The 24,303-nt window shown below is 40.4% G+C and overlaps 1 protein-coding gene across 4 annotated transcripts in view; it reads left to right on the top strand.

The window, feature by feature from the left end:
• LOC145552560 (uncharacterized) overlaps nt 1-22,578 on the top strand; it is a 66,879-nt gene extending 44,301 nt beyond the window's left edge. The window contains exons 2-6 of one of the 4 annotated variants that reach the window (XM_081610048.1): nt 3,361-3,441; nt 6,836-6,967; nt 7,048-7,140; nt 18,629-18,693; nt 20,946-22,578. In XM_081610048.1, coding sequence (XP_081466174.1) covers nt 3,412-3,441; nt 6,836-6,967; nt 7,048-7,140; nt 18,629-18,664 — 291 coding nt within the window. In that variant the 5' untranslated portion in view covers nt 3,361-3,411 and the 3' untranslated portion in view covers nt 18,665-18,693; nt 20,946-22,578. Of the gene's footprint in view, nt 1-3,360; nt 3,442-6,835; nt 7,141-18,628; nt 18,694-20,945 lie in introns of all 4 variants that reach the window. The other 3 variants (XR_014088648.1, XM_081610047.1, XR_014088649.1) reach the window with 3 other exon arrangements.
• The last annotated feature ends 1,725 nt before the right edge of the window (nt 22,579-24,303 follow it).

A 24,303-nucleotide genomic window follows, 5' to 3' on the forward strand; every position in this document is an offset into this window, starting at 1 on the left:
ACTGTTCAAACTCTCAAACAGGCCGGTCTCCGAGTGTACATTTGGGAGAGCAAACACCGCTCTAATACTTCACCAATCTGACCTTCTACTAACTTGATACACACAAATAGACAAACATGCACACATCTTTACACGGCTCTGTCCAAGAGGGTGGGAAAATAGTCGACTTTTATCTAGAATTAGACACCATTAATGCATATAGTATTTAATTTTTTATTTTATTTTTTTGCTTTATTGACACAAGTTCTGAACCAGTGTTAACATCCCAAAACCATTTAGCGTGGAATTTTTTAATTCACCTTTTTATTATCTTCATGTGTGGCAAAAGCAATGTTTTCTTAGCGAACCACAGCTCTTATAAACATTAGGGGTGGGTGCTGCATGTCATTTTTAAGTAACACATGAGTGCAGTGTTTTTGGCTCCAAACTTTATTAAAAGTGGTGCCCTTGTGTGCATGGGTCAAATGCTTGGAAAAGCTGGTGGGAAATTTGTGGGAAAACTTGAATGCATTTAAAATGATGGATTCTCAAGTGCTCTCCTTATTCTTCCAAAATGCAATGAAATTTTGTAGAGGCTCTTTTTATTAAATGGCACAGAAAATATGAAGGAAAACATGCAGCTCTCCCGGGCTGCATGCAGAATGCGGCACTTCTCAGGCTTATTTGGTTTATGGAAAAAAGTTTGGTGTCTGGGCTTGAACAACACTGTCGAATTATGTGCATGTTTTTTTTTTTCTTTTATTCAAACATAAAAGAACAAAAAAAAAACACCTACTGCTTTTATAGATCCTGCTGTAATCCTGTCTTTACTGTCCCTTTCTCTCTCTCCTCTGCCCCTGATATACAAGGCATTCCTTTGTGGTTGTGTAACATGATTTGGGGCAAACAGTTGAGAGAAACCGAGATGGGAGAGAAAGCAAAGAGATCGAGGGGGTAAACACCCTGTCATGCTGGGCTTGGTGCACGGCGGTGCGCTCGTATTTTTGAGCCCGGTTTCAACAGCAATGGGTAGCTGGCTTATCATCTGCCTGCTCAGCTTTTTTTTCTGTCACGCGTGGCCTGCCTTAATCTCTCCCGTGTACTGTAAACCTCACCTAATAACCCTCCGCGCGATTAAAGCAAACATCTTAATAACAGCCTGCCTCATTATCAGCTCGCATTGGGAAAAACGAGTGGTTAAGCCTGAGCTTTGCAATGTGGGCTCATAGGGAGGCCAGAAAACAAGATAACCTGCTTACTTGGTGCCTCCCATTGAGAAAATGGAAAAAAATATACGAATGTGCTTTTTTTTTTCTTTTTCAGAATGTGGAAAATTATTTGCATTGAATCTTCTTAAAAGGAGTAAGTTTTTCGAGGTTATAAAGAGACTGAGCACAAAAACCAGAGAGAGTTGCAGAACTGAAAGTAACATGTCGCTCTAGAGGGTGCTGTTTACTGAGAAAACAGCTTATCACTCCTGCAGCTCTCCTTCAAATGCCTGCTCTCTTTTGCTTTCTAAAGCCAATATTTTAAACATCTGAACGTATTTACCCGATCCTGAATAAAACAAAGGTTAATATTAGTGTACTCAAGTTCTATCTTAAATCCAAGCAAAACAAGTCGAAATAAATGTCAGTTCCAGCAAGATTTAGCCGAGAAGAGATGCTCCACTCTGCCCATAAATGTGCAGCGTTGTGTTGTGCGAGGCATTTTTGACACATCATTAGCCGTTGTAATCCCACTGTTTCCTGCTTGTGTGTGTGTGTGCGTGTGTGTGTGTGTGTGTGTGTGTGTGTGTGTTTGTGCGTGTCCCAAGTCACACACAGGTACAAAGATGTTTACACAAGGTTCACACAGCCAGCAAGAGCAGATGATGAGCTGTCATTCAGATCTATGCTGGCACAATGTTCGCAGAGAAGAATGCATCTGCGGAGATGGCTACACCTGTGCCGCCTGTGATCTCCTGCGGCGAATTGCAGGGTGTAATCCCTAACATCGCTTGTGTTTATGCTTGTGTTTTAGTTACAGGCCTGACTCCCGCTTGCTTTTGAGCTTATCTGGGACCTTTGTTACAATTAGTCATTACCTTGACTCCAGGAGCATTCTCCTCATCCTCCTGCTGTACATGCTTACAGTAGTCATATCCTTTGTACCTTCAGACACTTTTGTTTTCCAATAGCACACCCATATATACAAATAATTTCTTCGGGGGTTTTGAGGTTGATCTCATCTGCTTGGGACACCTTCTGAATGTCAGAGCTTTCCACCTACTTGTGTAAAATTCAGTTGTTGTTTTTTTGTTTTTTTAACATTAACTTTTTTCTTGCGTTGTACTATGAAGATCGGATTTGTGGAGATCCAAAGTACGTGTTGCCAAATTGACAGACTATGAAGCTGTGGATCTCATTAGCTCTGTCAGGTCCTCTGCTCTCCTTGCTCTATTGAACAGTGCCATGTGTGATGTGAACGTTTACAGAAGCATGAATACTAAGGCATTGTAACATTTGAGAATAAACTTAACTCAGATGGTCAAACTGGTCATCCTCCAAATGTTTTCGATTTGTAACACGAAATTCAGTTCTAAATATAGAGCACAGTAAACAACTTTTCTCATGCCCTGGCTTTCCACAACAGGATCATTTATAGGAGCCTTTATTTTGGAACTGTTTCCTTATGTACAGACTATTTGAGGAGGCCTTTTTTTTTTTTTTCTTGCTTTATACGGTTCTTATTTCGTCATTAGTGACGGTAGCACCACCGTTGAGGTCATAAACAGGGAGGAGAAACATTCAGTGCCAGATTGAACTCACTTTTTATTTTAGTAAATATGCTAAATATAGAGTCCGGCCACTGCCAGAAGTTTGTTCCAAAGTTACTGAATGACACACCTTTCGAGAAATGACTCTTCACAAGTTCACATCTGCTATTATTATCATAATCCCACTCTCCCTCCTTATTTTTGTTCCGTTCTTCTCTCCCTCTCTGACAGACGCACAGTAGTTGTCCTGTTTTCTGTCTTGAAATGTTTTGCGTAGATTATAATTAAGAGTAGCCTTATTCAAAGTAAAGGAACGGCTTGCTTCAGCCCTCAGCTCTGACGTGGGTGGAAGTGAAGAACCAGTAAAAGGTCCTCATTGCTTACACACCCTTTGTATGGCGGTGCACTGTTGTAATGGTGGCATTTCAACCCTTCAGACTTAGCCAGGCAATTAGATAACATGAGAGTTGCCACTCTTGTGAGTTAACCCAGCTGTGACGGTGCATGAAGCTACAAAAAGAAAACCACTCTTGACCAAGAACAATTACAACACTACGTAAAGTCTGGCCCAGTATGAGAAGAATATTGAAGCCTTATGTGTGTTTTTTTTTTTCTTTTTTTAGGATGATGTGATCCATCCGTCTCTCATCTGGTTTTTCTCTCACTGATTTGTCATGGACGGCACTACACACTGCTGTTCAGTGGTCAGTGTTTTGGAAACGGATCCTGCAGGCTTTGAAACCCTTTTTTCATTTGTACCCCATATTATTCAATTTCACCCAGGGATTAATAAAGTAGTTCCAACTTTGACTATTACAGGCTTTGACTCTGTTTCTCCTAAAGTAACTTAGCTCAGTAAAGTGAAGATATAAAAGATATGGCAATGGAATATACCTGCAAAGTTGGACAAAAACACTTGCATTCTCTTACCTGCTTATAAAAGCAAAGCAGATCTAAAATAATCAAACTGCTTTAGCGTAATAGTTCCATTAGTTTGAATAGAAACGTAATTTTGCAGTTACTAAAAAAATCAAGAAATTACAGCGTGGTGGAACACTGATAGACTCTGTTTTAGCTGATTAAAGCAATTTGAAACAACTAAATTGAAAGTATTTACAACATTGGTTTGGTTGTTTTCTCAGCTAATGAACATGTTCCTAAGCCAACACTGTCTCCAATGTTTCAAAAGTTGAATCCACTCTTGAGCCTCAGAGCAGACTGACAACTCGCATCTGATTTTGTGATTGCCATAGTTACCTGACATTTTCCAGCTGAGAAACCATAATGCACTTGACAACTGTGTCTGTTGAATGCAAAGTATAGTGTTGGAATCGGGTAAAAAGCATTGTATGCTGTAGACATAAGAATTTTCAGTTTGTGTTGTTTTAGTTAACGAAATCAGCTAGAACTGGAAACCCGCATATTCCCGTACTGTTATTTTCACTACTCTGAGAATGACATATTTATCTTTTCACTAGGGGTAAGGGAACGTTCGCTTGTAACCTTACAGAATTTTACTTCAAAAATCCAAACTATCCCTGTAAAGGTGATGTGTGTTCCCTTAGTGGCTCACCCAGATGGGCAAAATGTTCCGTAATAAAGTGGATATGTGCCAGAAACATATACTGTTACTGTGATTCAGGCCTGTAAAATTTTTATTTCCTCTGTTGGCACAACTGGTATCCAAATGTTAGGACCTGGAACAGAATTTATTGGTTGATGTTTGCCGTGGTACACTTTAAAGATTGCTGTTATCCTCAGAATGGGATCTTTGCACAACTCATGCCTGTACTCTATTTTCCAAGGCTTCAGCCATCCTTGCTGTTTGGTGACTACTGTAGTCGGCCATGATCCTGTTTGCTTAGCTACTCTCCCATCAACCCATCATGCCCCTCACATCTCCCCCCCTACACTCCCCTCCTCCCTTCCTGGCAGTCCCTTTCCCTTACTCACACCAAACAGTGGGAGCCTGTCACTGTGTCACCCACAGGGTGATGCCCCTCTCTCAGCCCTTTGGGGCCCATTAGCCTCTGTAGCACTCCATGTTTGCCCAATCATTCGAGATCCGGATACAGGGATGAATTGTTAACTACTGCAGGTCAGTCATTGCCTCCCTCCCTCTACATCCCACTCCCCATTTTTTGCTCTCTCTCAACCGCTGTTTACTCATCTCCATAGAAACCAAGTCGTTTTTGTTTTTTTCTTCCTTCATGTGATCTCCACCAGTCATCCCCATTGCCACTCTTTGCCACCACAACTTCCTCTTCTCTTCATCTTCTCTGTTGGAGTGCCCAATCAAATGGCAGCAAAGGGTGTTCACATAAATGCAAAGCATTGACGATGCAGCCTCCTCTGACTACAGATAGAGCTGAATTCAGTCTTTAAACCTGAGAGAAAGCAAGATTTTTTTTTTGCAACATCAGGTTTGCACAGTTTACAGTGTTACTGTAATTTGCAAAATAAAAAAACACCTTTTTAACTATAAAAAAATACATTTTCTCTGAATTAAATGTTATCATGGTTACATAAACCTATTGACTACTCTCAAAGTATGGAAGTGTTAGTGTGTGTGCATGTGTGTGTGTGCGTGTGTGTGCGCGTGTGTGTGTCTTATTTGCTCAGGGCAGGTGAGTGTTTGTCTACCTGTCTCCATTTATGAGATCAGTGTTTGCTCAAGGAATGCACCACGTCCGATTTGTCATTGACTGTTATTGTTCAGCTCATCCAACTGGTGCCTCGAGGTTCGGTTGCGTTGTGCCTCAGCAAGCGGGACATATTTGCTTTTCTTGGTTTTTCCTCTTTGGCTTAGCATATTTGCACATGCTCTTGACAGGAAATGTGACTTATAGAAAAAAATGGCTCTCAAACTGGCTGTGAATTAGAATATCTGTTTTATGACAGAAAATGTCGAGCGAGTGAGTCGAGTGTGGTTAATTTAGGAGAAATGTTTTCCATCGTTTTCTCTCTGCTTTGAAAGATGCTGTTCTGATCTTTGAAAGTAAGAAAGAAAGTAAAAAGTAATAACTGTGGAATGACCAGAATATTTTTGACTTCTAACCGGTTATCTTTAGAGACCATGTAGATATAAGAACACTGCAAAAATGTTAGCATTTATATTATCCCTTGAGAGATATTGAAATGATTTCCAATCAGGAACAAACTTTTTGGGTAAATAAAAAAATAAAATTGTATCTTTATCTGCCATGGGCATGAACATGTTGGGCTATAGAAGGAGCATATGGGTGAAATGTCACAACACTTTAAGAACAGAATTATACAGACGACAGACAAAAAAAAATGTAGGAAATGCTTTAGCAGAAATAGCTTTCTAAAAATTCTGCAGAAACAGATAAGCTCTGATGAATAAACTTCACTTGTTAGGTATGAGGAAGTCTCAGCATTTTTTCGTCTTGCTCTAATTGTTTCAGATTAATTACATAAAGCACTTGCAAATTTTGACTTGTTATTCAATATTTGGTGTATCTTGGCATTTTAGTTGCCAAGATTTGGTCATTTCTATGACCATTAAAGTTAGAAAAAATGCATGGGTTTATGGGTGTGTGTTTTTTCTTCTTCTTCTTTTTTTTTTTTTTTGGTGTGTGTTTGTCATCCTGTGCCACCATCTGGGTGGTCCTCACGGCTGGTTTGATCATAATCACCCAGTCCCATAAATCAGTGTCCGGACTCTGGCCAGGAGCTGATTCTGTGTGCCTCACTGGAGCGAGGGGCTTGAGGCATTAAGCTAAGACCCCCGGCCGCTGCCCTGCCCGGGCCTGGCCACACGTCAGCTCTCCACACCACCTTTAAAATAACTTGTCATGCATGACAGCATTTGTGAAAGAGCCTCATTCAAGTTAATACCAGCAATAGCAGAAATATATGAATCATTATTTTCAAAACATAGCAGTTTTTGTTAGACTTTCAGAAGTTTGTTTTTGTTATTCTCAATTTCAACGAAATATGTTTGCTTATGATAAAATGTGTTTGTTCTGACTCCCGGCTAACCTAAAGTGGCTTTGATAGTCTTCTATAATGCTACTCTCAGAACAAATGTTTCCACCTGATCTAAAGATTAAAGTCGTATCTTTGTCTTTGTAGGTCCTCTGCCTCTCTCTGAGCTTGAAGAGTAAGGATGAAGGCCCGCCGGAGCTGTCTGGCTTGCATACATCACTCTACGCTGAGCTTTTATCTAGCCAGACTGGTCTGCGCTCCATCCAGACCCGGCTCCCGGCAAGTGCACAGTCCTGAGACCTGTGGCATTAATAAAGATAATGCTGTTTGGAATAATGACAGTCAATTCTGCTCAATAGTGGAAAGAGACAGGACGTACAAGTGTCATGGAATACAAAAGAAACCAAGATGAAAGGCTGAAAGGTGAGTCCGTGCACCTCTTCCGCTCTCAGGTGGGAACCTATACCAACATCTACACATGCGAGCAGTTCTAAGTGGGTTCCTATGCCAATTTTGAGATGTAGAATCATGACACAGACATACAATTTGTTCTTTTGTCTGCCAAGATCACAAAGGGAGGCGAGTGACTTGTCTTTCCTTTTATTTTTCTCATTTCCCCCCTTCTTTCCCTTTCTCTTTATTCACAATTGTGGATGCAATTTAATTTGATGAGCAGGTGGCCTTTTTATATACATCTGACAGTGCTTTTGGTTCCCACCTCTGGCGTGTGGAGCTTTCAGTTGGAGTCAGTCATGTAGGTCAGGATTAAAGAGGTGGAAGGGGAGGAGGAGATACAGTTGGAGTCTAGGTAGTGGCAACCTCAGCGCCCTGCAGTCAGAACCATGCAGAGTTCTGCTTGAAAGAGTTATTCTGTTGCTTAAGCTCCCAGACGCACCCCAGATGGCTTTTGTGCCAGCCAGGGAATTGCTTTGGGACAGAAAAGTCCTTCAGACTTTGTAAGTCACTGGGCACAGCAGGTAAGGTGTTGTGGTGGAGGCAGGCAGAGCAAGCAAGATGTTACAAATTTTCCACTTTTTCCACGTGGAATCTGAAAATAAATCTGAAAGTACGTCAGTGGATAAGTGCAAAGGACTGATTTTAATTGCCCCTACATGCTGGTGTCACAATATTAGAGCATCTGAATATTCACCTAGTTTGAGTCAAAACACTTTCTCAGATGTCAAATAAAACAAAGCTAGTGTGTCTGCATTACCAGTGGAAGCTGTTTTAGAATATAAAAAAATACAACCTGCTTTCACTACTTTGCTTTTGATCTGTAGTTTTACAACACAGCAATTTAGCAACCCTGTTACTACTTCAGGGCATTTATGATCCATTATGTTATCTAACATTCTTCTGCAATAACTCCATGGTGACCAGCAATCAATATTTTGTCAATAAACAAAACAGGTTTGCTGTTTCATGTTTTCATTCAGACAGAAGTCTTAAAAACAAACCATTGTTTTCTTTTTTGTTGAGATGCATGTTGGTGAAATTCCTAGAAATTCTATCATTTAGCAAGAGGGTCCCTAACTTAACTTCAAGGGTTTTTGTTTTCTTAATTAATTCATGAGCTCTATCAAGGTACTCTGGCATTGTGTCTCTGTGATAAAAGTTCAGGTATTGAGTCTTTAGACATGAAATTGCCCTTAGATGTGATTGTGTGCATCCATGGTCATTTGTCCTGTGATGGACAGGTGACCTATCTAGTGTATAACTTGCCTCTGATAAGATAGGGGAAGAAATTGGTTAAAAAAAGTTCCTGTCAATTTGCCCAAGGAAAAAAACTTGACCTTTAAGAGATGCAACGATCGGACTATTGCTGGTCAATATGGCTGGCGGGACGATACTGGCGACCATGGTAGCGGCACATAATGTAATCAGTGGGTTGCTGGGTCGATTCCCGTTACGTCCACTTCTGTTATTGTGTGCTTGGGCACTTCACCCACCTTGCATACTAGTGGGAGTCAGAGGACCTGGTGGCGCTGGTGCATGGCAACCTCACCTTCGTCAGACTTTCTTAGGTTGCTATACAAGTATAAGTTATTACCATTTACCATACCACTCGGGTTTTCTTCAAGATCTTACCTGCCCATTGCAATTGCTGCAGGTTCATTGATTAAGGCAGTAGTTTTGAAAACAGCAGAAAATGAAAAAAAAAGTTTGCCTCTGTTAATGAATCAAAGCATATCTTTATGCTAAAATGGTTGGATCAAAAAATATTGTGAAAGTGCAAACTTTGGTATCTGTGGCTTTAGTAATCACAAAATTCAAAGTCTAATTTGTTCAGTGTTTGATCTCCCAATCAGTCCAGATGAAAATAATGCTAAACGATTGAGTTGTGTCAGTATATAAATTAGACATGTATTTACAATAAATGGAAAATCTACAGAAAGTGTTGAAAGCCTTGTAATGTGGGTGCACTTCTTTTTGGAACAAGCAGATTTTTATTATGTCAACTTCCTTTGTTTGTTTACTTGCATAGTTTGGCTTTTTGTAATGGTAAATTAATTCAGCCCAAGTGTTGCCTGACAGATTAGAGTACTTTTATCACTAAAACATGTTGAAGGTTATATCAAACCATCAGCCCATAGAAAAAAATGCCTAATAGAAAACTGTGTCACTGTGAAAAATAGAGTGGGAAGAACATAGCCAGAATATCAGGCTGTGGTGTTTGAGGTCTGATCTGCAACCCCAACTAGGAGGAGTGATTTGGTTAGGCTCCTCTGTTAGCCATTTTCTGTTTGTCCCCCAAGCGTTTATCACAGAGGTTTCACAAGTGGCCACTTCTACGTGCACTGATAAACAGCGGGGATTGGATCCAGACCCTGCTGGGTTCTAGCTGGAGCCCTGGGGCTTGAAACCACACAGGCCGGGAATGTTAGTCATTTGTTTATTATTGCTGATATTCGCCTGGTCCTAATCCTTGCAGGATTAGCTGGATTACAAGTTTTCCTCATTCTACCTTTTTCCACTGTTGGAGAATTTTCATCTTACTTGGGAATATTTGCAATCCTTGTTAAATACCGCATGAAGGACACATGCACAAAGGCATGCATTTAGGTTTGTGCTGTGATGCATGCATTATGTCGATGTGTTTTTGTTGGATGTTTGTTGTCAAGGTACTTTGACAGAAACGCCCAATACTGACATCCTATTTAAAGCTGTGACCGAGTTCAAGAAAACTCAGCTACATTGAGTTATGCCTTTTTTTTCATGTTAGATCATCCTGGATTGTGGTTTTCTCTAGGCTAAAGGAGTGTTTAGATCTAACAAATCAGTGATGAAGAAGTGTGTTCTTTTCTGGTTTCGGTCGGAAATACTCCTAGAGCCCTGTAGGAACCAATTAATCAAAGAGACCAAATGTCAGTGTGGCGTCACTGGATTCGGAAACTAATGATGTCATGAAGGAGGGATAAGTGGTTTGAGTGGTACCAGTGTGTAGAGAAGCTACCGACTTTGAGTCACCTGGATTGAAGACGAAACTGCATTCACTTAGTCTCATGAACTTGTTCGGGGTGACCTTTTCAGAGCTGATTCCAATCACTTCGTAAATCTCTTTCCAGTTTCAAAACACAACCTAGCACACACTCATTAACATGCCGTCCTCTTTCAGCCGCAGTGTGTTTGTGGGTGAGAAAGTCCAGCAAATCTGCTCAGACGCCCTGCACGCAATCCCCACTGCCCAGTTCCTCCCACAAACACACAGAGAAAGGGATACACCAGTGCTGCAGAACTGACAGACGAAAAACATGTAATTATCTTAGTTTATGGGAGGCCAAAAGGTTAAGAATGGAGGTTCCTAATTTTCTGGGATGCTCAGGTTTAGCTTGTTTGGGCGGAGATTCAGAGTAACTCACTTTGTGTGATCTAAAGTGCTTTTGTTACAAAATTAAGCTAGAATTCAAATTTGACCTAAATAATCCGCAGAAGCATGTTTTTCTTCACCAAACCCCAAGCATATTAGAATATTTAAAAATGTAAAGAGTGTAAAAAATGGTTTCAGTTTAATTTTCCCTTTTTATAGGCTGATATGAAAGTCGGCAAACCCTTAAATACTTCTCATCCCTCAAACCACTCAGCAGTGGATACTATTGCTGGGTGGAACTGACAAAATGAATGTTCAGCCCTCCCTACATCCTTCCTCGCTCTGCACACAAAGTCGTTATACTTGGTGCTCATGTAAAAGCTCTGCAGCCAACTCTGTCACTGCAGAACTTCATGTGGTGTTTGTTAATTGGCTTCTTTTTTTTTTTTTTTTTTTTTTTGGTAAGCGCAGATATGCTCCACTATGCATATCTTCCTCAATGTCCCTTGCACTGCTTGGCTTTATAAAGTGTCTGTTAATTGGCTACACGGTCACAGTCTCCTGCATTAACTATCCCCTGTGGTACCTGAATGTGGCCCATTTGACCTAGAGGCACTGAGGTGAAAGTCAAGCATTCAACAGCATCAGCTTTTGGCAATTTGCCTTTTTTTCTTCTTTTCTAACCACCGTCATTGTTTCGCCTCTTTATAGTTTTTAATATGAGCTTTGAAGGTGATCTATCTCTTACTGGGACAGTTTCGGGGTTATGTAAGCAATATCCAGTTCATTTCAGCACCTTTCCATAACCTTAACAGCCTATTTTTCTGTGAGGGTCCGTCACCTTCTGTCAGGCACTTTTACCAACTTCCCTACTTGTCTGCCTCGTCAAAACCAATAAATATATTTTCCTTTTGGCCTTACCTATCAAGTAGATTTGACCATGCCTTCTCCCTACAATACCAAGCCTCCAACTGAGCTGCATCAGCACTGCTCAAAGACCAGAGAGGACTGTGATCCCACCATGGGGTGTATAGCTGTGGCTCCGGCTGTGCTACACTTTAATCCCCATCTCTTTTAACCACAATGGAAAACATGTGCGTTCTCTGTGTAGGGTACAGGCCCACCATAGATGAGGCCGTTTACCTATGCTCTAAAACTAACATCTCACAGCTACGGTGACCGCTCCTGGTCACAGGTTGTGTTATTATTTGGAAAACTAATAGACACATATTTTGTGATATTTTTATTTGAAGTAAGATCATTTGACCTTCCATTATCACTTTTGGTGGGTTCCGAATTTGCTTTTAAATCTAAATTATAAAATGAATCAATAATAATGTGCAAGTTATTTTTTCTGGCTTTTTTTGCCCCGTGTGACCATTCATTATTTCTACTTGCAGATTAAAATTTGTTGCAAAGTTTTGTTTTTAAATTAAGAATACATTTTACATTGATTTTGAAACTGTTAAGCATTACATTGGTTTAACCTATCAAGCAATACTGCAGTGAAGTATAGGTCTTGTTATATTAACTCTGAAGCTTCCAGAAGTCTGTGTATTTCTAGTCCAGTATTTCTATTGGGGTTGCTGCAGAGCTTCTTTTCTTAACGTTCAGAATCCAACATTTTGTTTAATACTAGCCAAAGGTTGTACTTGTTCCTGTTTACTCCTTTGACCTCGTCTCTTGTGGTCCACCATGTCGCCCTGCCATGTTGGTTGTAATTGTTGATAATTGTACGTACTGAGGTTCAGTGTGAGGTGACAAATTCCCAACTCCCTCCTGTCGTACTTTGTGACCAAGTCACATCCTGGCCTCCACAGGTGGGAAAGGTGATCCAACGGTTGAATGATCTCTTCCGAGTGTAACAGTAACCACAGCCCGCTTCCCGAGTTGTCCTGCCCTGTTTTGCCCTTTCCTGTCGCCTTATCTGAACATCCAGTGCAATCCAAGCTGCTCTGTTCTCCACTCTGCCCATCTCCACTGGTGCTCTTCTCAAATGTCACTGTGAAGACAGGATAAGCCCACTAGAGCTGAACTTCAGTTTAACTAACTGACAGAGTCCTGACGCCCCATTGTGGGCACAGCCATCTCGACTTCCAGCCACCCACAACTTCCCACCCCCTAACCTCTATGGCAAAGGAGGCACGGACAATGAGCTTTACATCAGTTATTTGAAGAAATAATTTATTTTTAACAAAATCAAAAACGAAAAAAGGAGATTTGATTGCCAATTGGGTTCGAGGAAATCCCTTTGTGTTGTATTCGGTGTGTTTTCTACTTGCAAGAGTAGGGACCTAATGTATATTATTTATGGCAGAGTGTACTTCCTCTTACTGTCTGTGTTTGATTAAGAGAACTGGTCCCCCAACAGGCAGTCAACCAACTTATTTCACCCTTTCTATGAGCCAAAAACTTTACAGTACACTCACAGAGCGTCAGAAACTTTCATCACCTGATAGTCAACGTGGACACGGGCAGCCCTGAAATATTTGCACACTCACTCTGCTACCCTGCAAGGATTCAGCTATCCATGCATTTATTTATCTGCTAACTGAGTCTCTCGCTGGACTGTTTAATGTTGTTTAACTTGAAATCACTGACTGAGGCCAATTTGACACTAATTGAAGCAGAATAAATGACTGCGATTTTTGTGTTTTCAATACGTGGTAACCTGAAGAGAACTTGAATCATTCACGAATCATCTATCATTTGCATTCAGACCAAACGCTCTATAAACATGTTTCCACATGTGCTCATTCCACAGCGGCCCTGCCAAACAGCAGTCGGAACACTGCTGAAAGGAAGCTTATCAGAGCCCGCTACGATTTTCAGGGAACTCCGTAGAAAGAACTCCATTATTCTTAGGACGCAGTCCCTGAAATATATCACATTTGTTGAAACATTCGAGTTGTACATTTTTGAGTTAATATTTCCTTTCTTAGCCAGGACCCTGGCGGATTTTGTACTCTCGCAATTTCAGGAGGGTTGGTGGGACAAAATCTGATTAGGTTGAGTGTTGTGTGCGCCTGTGCATGTGCCTGTGTAATGGACATGAGCCCCTTAGCTTTGAATGTGGGTGTGTACATGCAGGCCTTGGCTCAGCACGGAGATGTAATCTGATTTGCAGAAGGGAATGGGTCGTTTCACATGACTGGTTTAAAAGTCCGCTGGCGCAAGGTTGTGCCAGTGTCCCTGATTGGTATGTGCGCATGTGCTTTTTATTTGCATCCTTTGCATACACTTTCACATACACATATTATGCATTTATATTTTGACAATGACTTCAATTGCTTCATTCATTTCTGTAGCCTAAACCCTGACCCTTAACCTACACCTAACCATTGACATTACATGTCTAACCCTTAACTTTACCTAAATCCAATTCACAACTAAACCTAACTCCAAACCCAAAAACAGCACTTCTTATGGGGCCTGAACATTGGGCCCCATAAGGAGCAGTGGATCCTCACAATGTAGTATTTCCTAGAAAAATGGGCCTTACTACATGAGAAATGAGAAATGCTAAAACACACAACACGCACACGCACACACACACACACACAGCATTTATTTGTTTTCACAACGCACTCTGTGGAAATATGAGTGTTTGTTGGTACAGGCTGCCACACAGTAGAAATGGAAAGGTGTTGAAGTTTGCGGCACAGCTCAACAAAACCAGGCTGCCACATTTATTCCATTGGCCTTAGGTTTAATTGTGATTTGTTTGGGGAAGGTTATGTGAACTAAGGCCACCACTAATTAACAGGCAGTTACACATCTGGAAATAAGTATAAAGCTCTACTTTGCTGTCCGAGGCAGGTTTTTGTTTGCAGTTTCCTGTTTACATTTATCTCATAATCATAGATTAATTTGAACTAATGGACCATCAGAAGTGATGTCAAATAATAGAAATAATCTTCTGTAGTGAGTTGCAACAGTATTAATACCCTTAAACGTTTGGGATATTTTGTCAGGCTACAACCACAAACCTCAATGTATTTTAGTGGGATTTCATGTGTGTATACACCAGCACCAGGTAGCACATAATTTTGAACATAGTTTTTAAAATATTTTACAATTAAAGATTTGAAAAGCATAGCTTGGTAATGGTTTTGTCAATAATTTATATAGCCACCTTTTGCAGCAATTAAAGCAGCAATGTTTTTTGGCGCAGGGGTTAAGCACAACCCACCTATTGAGGCCTTAGTTCTCAACTCGGACGTCACGAGTTCGAGTACCGGGCTGGTGACCTTTGCCACATGTGTTCCTTCCTCTCTCATTACTCACTTTCCTGTCAATTCACTATCGAATAAAGGCCACAAGAGCCAATAAAACCGTAAAAAATGAAAGGCGGCAGTCATTTGGGGAATGTCTCGATCTGCCACAGAGACTGAGGATGAAATCTTTGTCCATTTGCAAAATAGATACAGCTCGATCAGTTTGGGTTGGGGAGCATCTTTAAAAGAGATCTGTGTTCAAGTCCCACCATGAAGTCCAAATTAGACTTAGGTCTTGATTCTGTATGTTCTGCTTGGATCATTCAACTATATAAGAATATCTTGCTGTAAACTGTGTTAGTCATGGTGCTGGCTGGCTGTTGTTTTCCTGCTGAAAGGTTAAGTCTTTTGCAGCAGAGAAGAGGTTTACCTCCAGTATTGCTCTGTATTTAACTCTCATACAGACCAGCCTGTCCCTGCTGGAGAAAGCCATCCCCATAACACCATGCTGCCACCACTGTGTTTTACCTCGGGAGTGGTTTGTTCAGGCTAAGCTGAAATATTAGTTTTCTGCCACATTGGCATGATCTCATCTAACCAGAGCAACCTCTTGCTATAACCGCTACATGACAAGCAGTGACCCACAATGCAGATGTCTCACAGATACTTTCACCTGAGCTGTGGATCTCTGTAGCTCCTCCAGAGTCATTATGGCCAAGTTGGTTTCTTCTCTGATTATTTTTTTATTTTTTTTGCACAGTGTGTCAGTTTAGGCAGATATCCAACACACACCGTTTTGGTTTTCAATTAAGCTGTATGCTTTCAGATGACAGTAGTAGTTCACTGTGTAACTTTCATCAGTGATTGGCTGCAGTATGTAACCATAGAATGCATATGTATTCTTTTCAGTCTTGAGATCATTACTTGTGGTCATGACAAACAGTAGGAGTCATAAGAAGCACTAAATGATCTTTGACGCCACACAGTTCTTAATGTTTCCACACATTGGACTTTTTATTAATGCAAAACACATCTTGCATGTGAGCAGTGACCTCAGAGTTTTCACGCTTGTCTGCTATGGACACTTTTGAAAGTGCGTGCTTGGTATTTGCGCGTTTTCTTTCCTGTCTGTGGCAAGCTCATAAGCAGGAAGCTCTGATCCCATCAGGGATGTCAGCGGGGGCAGTTTTTCATAAGGTGGTAATCTCACCACACAAAGGGGTGTCCAATATTGGGGAAGGCCCCCACTTCTGAGCTAATCAAGACCTGACTGACTCTTCTACTTGCTCACCAACCTCTCTAAACATTACCTCATCTGGAAGCTCAGCTAAACCTCATGCACCTCCAGTCAGCTGGTGTACATGATAACTCACTTAGCACAGTGTGATAGCTTAGGGGGAAAAAAAAGCTGAAACACTAGAAAGGGTATAAAAGAAGCAGAAGCAGGACACAACTACCTGTGGCGCCTGGTGCCAGAGAAAGGTATTTTTAAAAGGAAAGAACCATTTTACCATGTCCTCCAGAAACTCTGTGAAGCAATTTCCCAGTATTCAGTTTCTCTCCCCACCGTCTTATTATTGCTGTTTTCCCCCTTAACTGTTGGAGCCTTCACCCTGAAAGGAGGTTTTTGAGTTTGGGCTTTGTGTCACTCGGAAACAGTGCATTTGTTGCCAAGGTAACCTGTCTGGGACAGAGAAACTTAGACGCAGCAAGCACCTTTGACTTTGGTTTGGATGGATTTGGAGCTGGGCTGTGATTACATTAGCTAGTGCAGCTTCAGGCTGAAACGTGTTTGCATCTAAATAACAGTAGGTTGATTGAGCCAGTCCTGACCTGAACCTTATATAGAAATACAACTTAAATTAATAATGTGTAATTTAAAAAAAGCAGAGTGTTGTAGGCCCCCCAGAAAATTTTAAATTTAACAGAGTTGGCTGAGCTAACTTTCCAATAAAGGTTTTACTTTTAGTGCTGTTTATTGGGAAACTGCTAAAAGGCCTGGACTATTTGTAACTATAAAGCTACCTCTGGTTGAGAAAGAACCTAAAGATTAAGAACTATCCTAATGGTATCCCCCACCGTGTCTAATTTGAAGCAAACATGTGATCTTAAATGACTCCACAAATTAAGGAAACAATGATGCTTGCTGTCCTTCAGACAAATAAATCTGTTTAGCAATTATCATCATTTGCAATGTTGCATAATTTAAAGCTGGTTCTAGTAAATATCTGATACCAAGACAAGAAAAAAAGCCTCTAAAAGCTAAGTAAAGTAGAAATGGTGGGCTTCTTTTTTCAACAACAATTCTCATCAACACTATCCATGTGCTGTCGGTGTGTCACTTCTAGTGAAATAGGTTCAAGCTAGTATTTGACAACATGCCTGTTCGTTTGAGGGTCTTATTTTGTGGCAACAAAAAAAATAATTTATGGGTGCTTGATTTTCTCCTAGAAATGTTGTGAAGTTAGAGGAGCAGAATCCCTGAATGCTTTTTCTGGTATGTCTGTGATCAGTCCAGAGACAAATGGCACATCTGTCTCTATAGTTCACAATGACAGTTATTTGTAGTAATTTCAATGTGATGAGACTCCAAGTTGCCATCATATTTTTCTAGGGTTAAGGTTAGGGGAAGGAATAGATTGATAAATCATTGGGATAAACTTTAAACACAGGGCTAGTCTGAGACAATAGATGATACTTGAAAGTCTGCAATTGCAGGATGTTCTTCTTCAGCAATATTTGTTTATGAAGCTATAGTTTTAATTACCGTATTTTCCGCACTATAAGGCGCACCTAAAAACCTTCAATTTCCTCAAAAGCCGACAGTGTGCCTTATAATCCGGTGTGCCTTATATATGGACCAATATTGAGCCACAACAGGTCTAGCAACTACGGTAAGCAGCCGCCGACTTCATTTTCGCCCGTAGAAGAAGAAGCGCGCGGTGCATGCTGGGATAGTTGTCAGAACGTTGGTTTGTTAATAAAGTTTGACTGACCTATCTACCTACCGACCTTCTAGAATCAGGTCGTCAGCAGGTCACTTAGCACCACGTTCTCCACGAACATGCTGTGAGCGAACGGAGAAGGGTGACCATCGTCCGGCCACGCCCCTGCCCAGTCGCGGAAGGCTCTCCTCGCCGACTGGAGTCGGACTGTTTTGTTGACATTCCGTTTAGTGCGGCTCCATCTAGTGGACGCATAACATAACTCCAGCCTCTACTGTAGCGTCTATTCTATGCGCCTTATTATGAGATGCGCCTTACATATGAAAAAAGCTTTAAAATAGGCCATTCATTGAAGGTGCGCCTTATAATCCGATGCGCCTTGTAGTGCAGAAAATACGGTAAATCACCTGAACCACTGTGTGAGCCTATTTGAGGTTACAAACATTTCATCAATAATTGTATCACATGTTTGTTCTTCCTGGCCAATTTGAAGCCGCTGAGGTTAAAAATCACACTTTGGACTTTACCAGCACATTTCACAATCTGGAATGGCTTTACTTAAAGGCCAAATAAAATATATTGTGAATACATAATCATGTTTCCCTTGAAGTTAAACAAGCCAAAAAATACACCTACAGCACTTTCCCCTTCTGTCTCAAAGGCACATTTACTGTCTGTGTTACCAAGCCATTGAACAGGTATATCCAATAAGTTTAAGTAGTTAGATATATAGTAAAGTTTAGACATCTCTAGAAGTGTCTAGACTGCCCAGACTAGGCCATTTGTTTCCTTTAACTTTTTGTTTTATCTTCATCTTTTGTTCTTTAAAAGGAGCCCCACTTTCTCCACAGTTGGAACTTTATGAATGCAAGTTTGGGTAGAGCTGACCTAGACTGAATTTGATTCCTTACTTACCCAGGAAAGCCTTTCTGAATCATCTTTATTTCCCCCCACCTTTTGTCTTTTTCAGGTGATCCCAGGTGAGCCGGGAGAAGAGGCTGAGTAATGGAAACTCTATCTCAACAGTTCTAAAAGGTAGAGATGTCTCTGATTTCTCTTTTGTCATCACTGAGTTTGTTCACACACATTGCTGGCATATTACTAATTCTGACAGTTGCCACACACAACTCGAGTTTGTTGGTTACTGATGTTTTGAGACACATGTGATCACTGCGCATCATCCAGGGAACGACACTGGATTTGTACCCTTCATTTTCTCTTTATTTTTTTTTATTGTGTAATCTAAGTCATGACAGCAAAGTAAAGAATGCAGTGGCACTGAGATATCACTTCAAACCCAGGAGCCTCAGATCCCTTCAGTGGAACTGAGAAGATATGCTTTGATGGCCCACCGCAGAGTCGGTGACCTTCAAAGGAACTCGGTAATGGGATTGTGCAGGGCAGCCAGCAGGCTGAATGACAGGTACTGTATAAGTGTACCTCTCACGGTGGTCGTGGGTGTTCTCAGTGGAGGTCAAACATGCTTGACCCCGAGATGAGCAGTCATTTTTTATAGTTTTTTTTAAGGCTCATAATATCTTCCTCTGCTGTCTAGTTGCTCCTGTCAGTAAGTGAAGGGGAACGGTGTATGGGTGGCAGGGCGCCAGCAGACGGGTACAGTAGATGGGCTTATGAGGGAGGGTGATAGGGGCTGCCAGCCCTAGTTGCAGCCTCCGGCACAAAAAGATATACATGGGCAGGCAAAGACTCAAAGGCAGGTTGGGACCTGGGTCCTATGCGCTGATGCTGCTCTCACTGGCTGCACTCCAAGGTGAGGCACAGGAAAGAAACGTGGGAAGGGAAAAACCAGAATGCAAGCCAAAGAGAGAGAAAGATCCAGAAAATAAGCTACAAAGCACAAAATTTGACCAAGGCAGCAAGTAATGGTCATAGATTTTTAATAAAAATCACATAGACTGGATGCCATGTGATCTTTCAGTTGCAGCGGAATGAAAATGAGAAAAGACCACAAGTGTTAAGTCACATCCTGTACGTTGGAGGAACGTGATTCCTTGCAGGTAAACCAGCTTGTCGGTGCAGACAAGCAGAAAGAAGATGAGAAATAGTGATTGATGACTACTTATCCTCTGACACATTGTTCCTTCCCTTCTTTCGGCAAAGACCGGGCGGGCCGGGCCGGTCACACCACTTTGCTGCCATAACAACTGCAGGGTTGAGTGGCTGCTGTGCGGAGGTGGGCAGCATTATGTCATTTTTTCTGGGGAGATTACAAGAACAAGTGCAGGTACAGCAACGTCTGGGTTGTCAAGAGGCCACCTACCTGCATTACCTAATTTGAGATTGCTCACCAACCTCATCTTTATCTTTAACTGTTTTGTTGTCCTCTGTTAAAAACGTTGCATATACTTTTTTATTATTATTTCAAACTTCTGGAATGACATATGAGAATCTTTTAAATCAGAACTTCAAGCCTGCACTTGTTGAGGCTAATCTCCAACTTTTTTTATGCCAATTTCAAAACTCCTGCATTAAAAAAATAACTTCTAAAGGGGATAGTTCTGATGTTTCTGAAGTGGAATTGTCTGCAGATGTTATACATGTTAAATTCTTCATCCTGGATTAGTGGAACAGAAACGGGCTCTGAACAGATTCCTGCCACCCAAAAAAATATCGGAGAGGTACAAAGACAGGCACTGTTTTATAAATACTAAAATGAATGTTCAGATGAAGTTCAACGCATACCCTCAATTTGTTTCGGACTCCTTTTGTATGAATTACTTCATCAAAGCAGTTTTACCTACAGGCGTTCACCCTGTTACTGTGCTATGGGTTTTATTTAAGTCCACAATCATTTAATAGCAGCCTTTTCCTCATCTGTTAAATGAATTTTGAAGTAGAAATTACTAAAAATTTTAATAGATTAGTGTGTATAGGTGCGTGCGTGCGTGCGTGTGAACTACTGTAACATTTTTCAAATTTAAGTTTTTTGTAATATGAACTATCCCAGATTTGGGTTTGGTTTCAAACATTTGTTTTAAATAACTCTTTCGTCTACTAGGCAGTTAAAATTCAACATATATAATTTTTAAATACATTAAATTTTTTTCAGTACCTACATTATACATTAAACATCAGGTTCCATTTTCAAGACACTTATTTCATAGAAACATTACTAGCAAACAAATGATGTACTACAACTAAACAAAACATACTGAAAAGCTCATACACTTTGAATTTTCTGTAAATTGCCTTAAGAAAAAACATGGATGTTCAAACTGGTTCTTTGTGGCCGTAGTCAGTCCTAACTTTCTATATAATGTTTCTAGGATCACACCTAATCGTGAGCTGGACGGTGGACCTGCATCCTCCTGCAGCAGCTGTGCGCTCCTGGCCTGGCAAATGACTGAGTGAGCTACTTCCCTGACGATCTAGCTGTCAGGCTGGAGCCAGGACTAGAACTCGGAAAAAAGCCGTGACATAAACTCTGAGGGAAAGTGGAGAGGATTCAGCAGCTCAGACATTGTGGAACACATCTGTCAACATCTGGATACATGCTCAGTAGAAAAATCGATGTAATAAATGTGCTAATGCCACAGTTACATCAACCATCTACACATTGTTTGACTTTCTCATTTTTTCCTGAATTGAACTTGGATAAATATTGTTCCTCCATGTGCATCTGCTCTTGATTTTCAGTGCCTCTTCATGCTGTGACATTTATTCATGAAAAGGGATCACCAACCGCTGGAAAATTTAAAAGATAGTAATCCGACGGACTTTTCGTTTTATGCATCTTTTGCACATGTAAAGTAAAGAACATAAAATCAGTTTTGTACAGTGCCGTGCAAAAGTATTTATACCCATTGAACTTTTACAAGCCCAATCCTCAGTACATTATAATGGTATTTTATATTAGATAAAAACAGTAGTTTATAGTTGAAATGTGAAAGAGCTGGACGGCATGGTTTTTAAGTATTACAGATAATATTCTGAAACCTCTGTTCTGCACATGTACTTGCAGTTTGCTGCAATTACAGATTTTGGGAATGTCTCTACCTATTTTGCTATTGTACAGACTGACGAAATTAATAAAATTACCTACCCGACATTTTTCCTATTTTGCTACTTTGCAAAGTAGCTCAAAGTTAGCCACAGTGAATGAAGAGCCTCTGTGACCATCAGTTATCGAGACTGGCCAAAGAATCTCAATTAGATTTAGGTCTGGACTTTGACAGGGCCATTCAAAAACATGGGTATGCATCAAGCTAAACTATTTCATTATAGCTCTTCTAAAAATGTGAAATTTATAGTACTGTGTAGCCTCCAGCATGTTTTCTTTCAGGATTGCCTGGCATGTAGTTCCATCCATCTTCCCATCAACTCTGACCTATTAGTCCCTGCTGAAGTAACAAATCTGTGCAGCATGATGCCACCACTGCCTTATTTTACCATGGGGGATGATTTAGTGTTAGTTTCTTACCTTCTGGAGGAAGTGTGTCTTACTTAGAGATATCAGAGTATAAGAAAGCCTAAAGATGTATGCAACCCACACAATGCTTGCCCATTATTCAAAGTTTCACAATTATGCAGTACTTTGCACTCACAATAAAATGCATTGAAGTTTGTGGTTGTAATGTGAAAATCTTAAGTGCTGTCAGTGCTTTTTTTTGATGAACAAAATCAACCTATGTGAGATCAAGGTGCTGTGCTGAGCCTGTTTATTCAGTGGAACTGCAGCTTCTGTCTTCCAGTTACCTTCACAAAGACACCATTGTTGCAGGTTTTTGATGAATGCCAACCGAAAACACTCCCAACTGCATTTCTTTGTGACACATTGGCAGTCTTTTAATGTAGGCCGATCGTCCTGGCACACTGTTCGTTATGATGATGATTTATAGCTCCATCGCTTTTGTTGTGTCTGCAGAAACCTGTTAGCAGAAATAAAAAAAGTGTATTTAAGCTGCTGTCTGTTTGTTCTGTTTCTGCACCTGGGGATTTATATGACTAATAAGCAGCGAGATGTTGTTTTCCTTAATTATTGCTATGCGTCTTTTTTATTGCTGTTAGTTATAATGTTTGCTTCATTACAGGTTTTGTCAGAGGTGTCTCAATCATAAAACTCATAATTCATTTGCTGAGAGAGATTCAGGATTATGCTCATTTTCTGCTTCCCTGCCATTGTTGGGTTCAGTTATTTTAAAAGTGCGGGGAGGTTTTGGTTTAAAAGGATATAGGCAAGGATAAGTTTTGCACTCACAAAGCTAAGTAAAAGAAACTATTAAGTTCTGGGCAGTGGTTATAATGCAATCTTGGATAGGAATGTGATGCAAATGTTCTGCATTTGGTGGTTATTTTAACTATTCTGTCTTTATTTGGAATGAGTATACTGAATACATCTGCAACACTTTTAAAAAGTAAATTTAAACATTTAAACTACATTTAAAAACTAGGATTGAAATTGTGATTGTTTCATAGAATTTACACAGGTTCAAATATAAATACATATTTAATTGTACACATACAGAGTCACTAATATTTGGATGCATGTCAATTTGTAAATTTGAAACAAAACACATGTTTTTGTAAGCATCATTAAATACTTTCTGGCATAATTCTGACTGGATACTTGACCACTCCTCTGAACAAAATAATACAGTTTGCATAAATTATTACTATCCTGCCAGAATTATTCCAGAACCTTGTTGATGGCTACAAAAACTAAGTTTCTACATACTACCAAGATATCTTCATTCAAATATTATTGGGAGTGTACAAACCATTTAAGTCAGTCCAGCCTAATCTCAAACCTATTTGTAGAAGTAAAAAAAACATTTTTAGCTAAGATGTAGTGGAAACATTGGGTGAGTAAAGTGTTGGAGATGGAGCAGCTTGGCAGAGGGAGAAGAGGATGACAACCCAAACAATTCATGTATATAGTGAAGAATGACGTAAAAGGTTGGGGTAATGGTCAACAAAGCAAAGGTTGGAGTGGTAAGGAAGTTGATCAGATGAAAGGATGATCTTCTATGGCAAGAGCAGCCAAAAGAAGACGAGATTTTTGAGTAAAAAAGAAACTATCAAGTTAAATTCTTAGGGACTTTAGGAGAGAAGATCAGTATGTTGAACACAGTTTGGTTTTTTTTCTGCACTGAGGTATTTTTATGTCACTTTTTTATTTAGGATGTCAACAGAGAAGTACCTTATATCCTAGTCTGGTTCAGCATGAGTCAGAGTGTTGGGAGTTTTTCACCAATCACAAGTCAAAATCCCCACAGGGCCTTTTTCACATGTAGAAACCCATGCCAGGCTAAAGCATAAATATAATTACTGCTTTCAATTAGACTGAATAAGTCCAGCAAAGTCACTTCCTATTCTAATGTCATTCACCGTCAATGTCTGCTGAGAACAGGGGGAGCTTCGTCCCTATGAGTGAAGGACCGTGGGTGGAGGTGCTGAGAGGGTGCGGTCATTGTTTGAGGGGTTGCATATTGTCATCACTTTCAGTTCAATAAAAAAAAAAAAAAACTAACTGTATGCTTCATGCTTTTATTCTCCAGCTTGTTGTAGTTCTGACATGTTTTGTCAAACATCGTATGGATTAATTCAGAACTACATCTGAAGGAGACAACACAAAATGAAATAAGAAAAGAAGACCGAGGGCCCTCTCGCTGATGTTTTGTAACT

Source organism: Poecilia reticulata, chromosome 8 (assembly GCF_904066995.2).
Source record: "Poecilia reticulata chromosome 8, P_reticulata-male-v2, whole genome shotgun sequence".
NCBI lineage: Eukaryota > Metazoa > Chordata > Actinopteri > Cyprinodontiformes > Poeciliidae > Poecilia > Poecilia reticulata.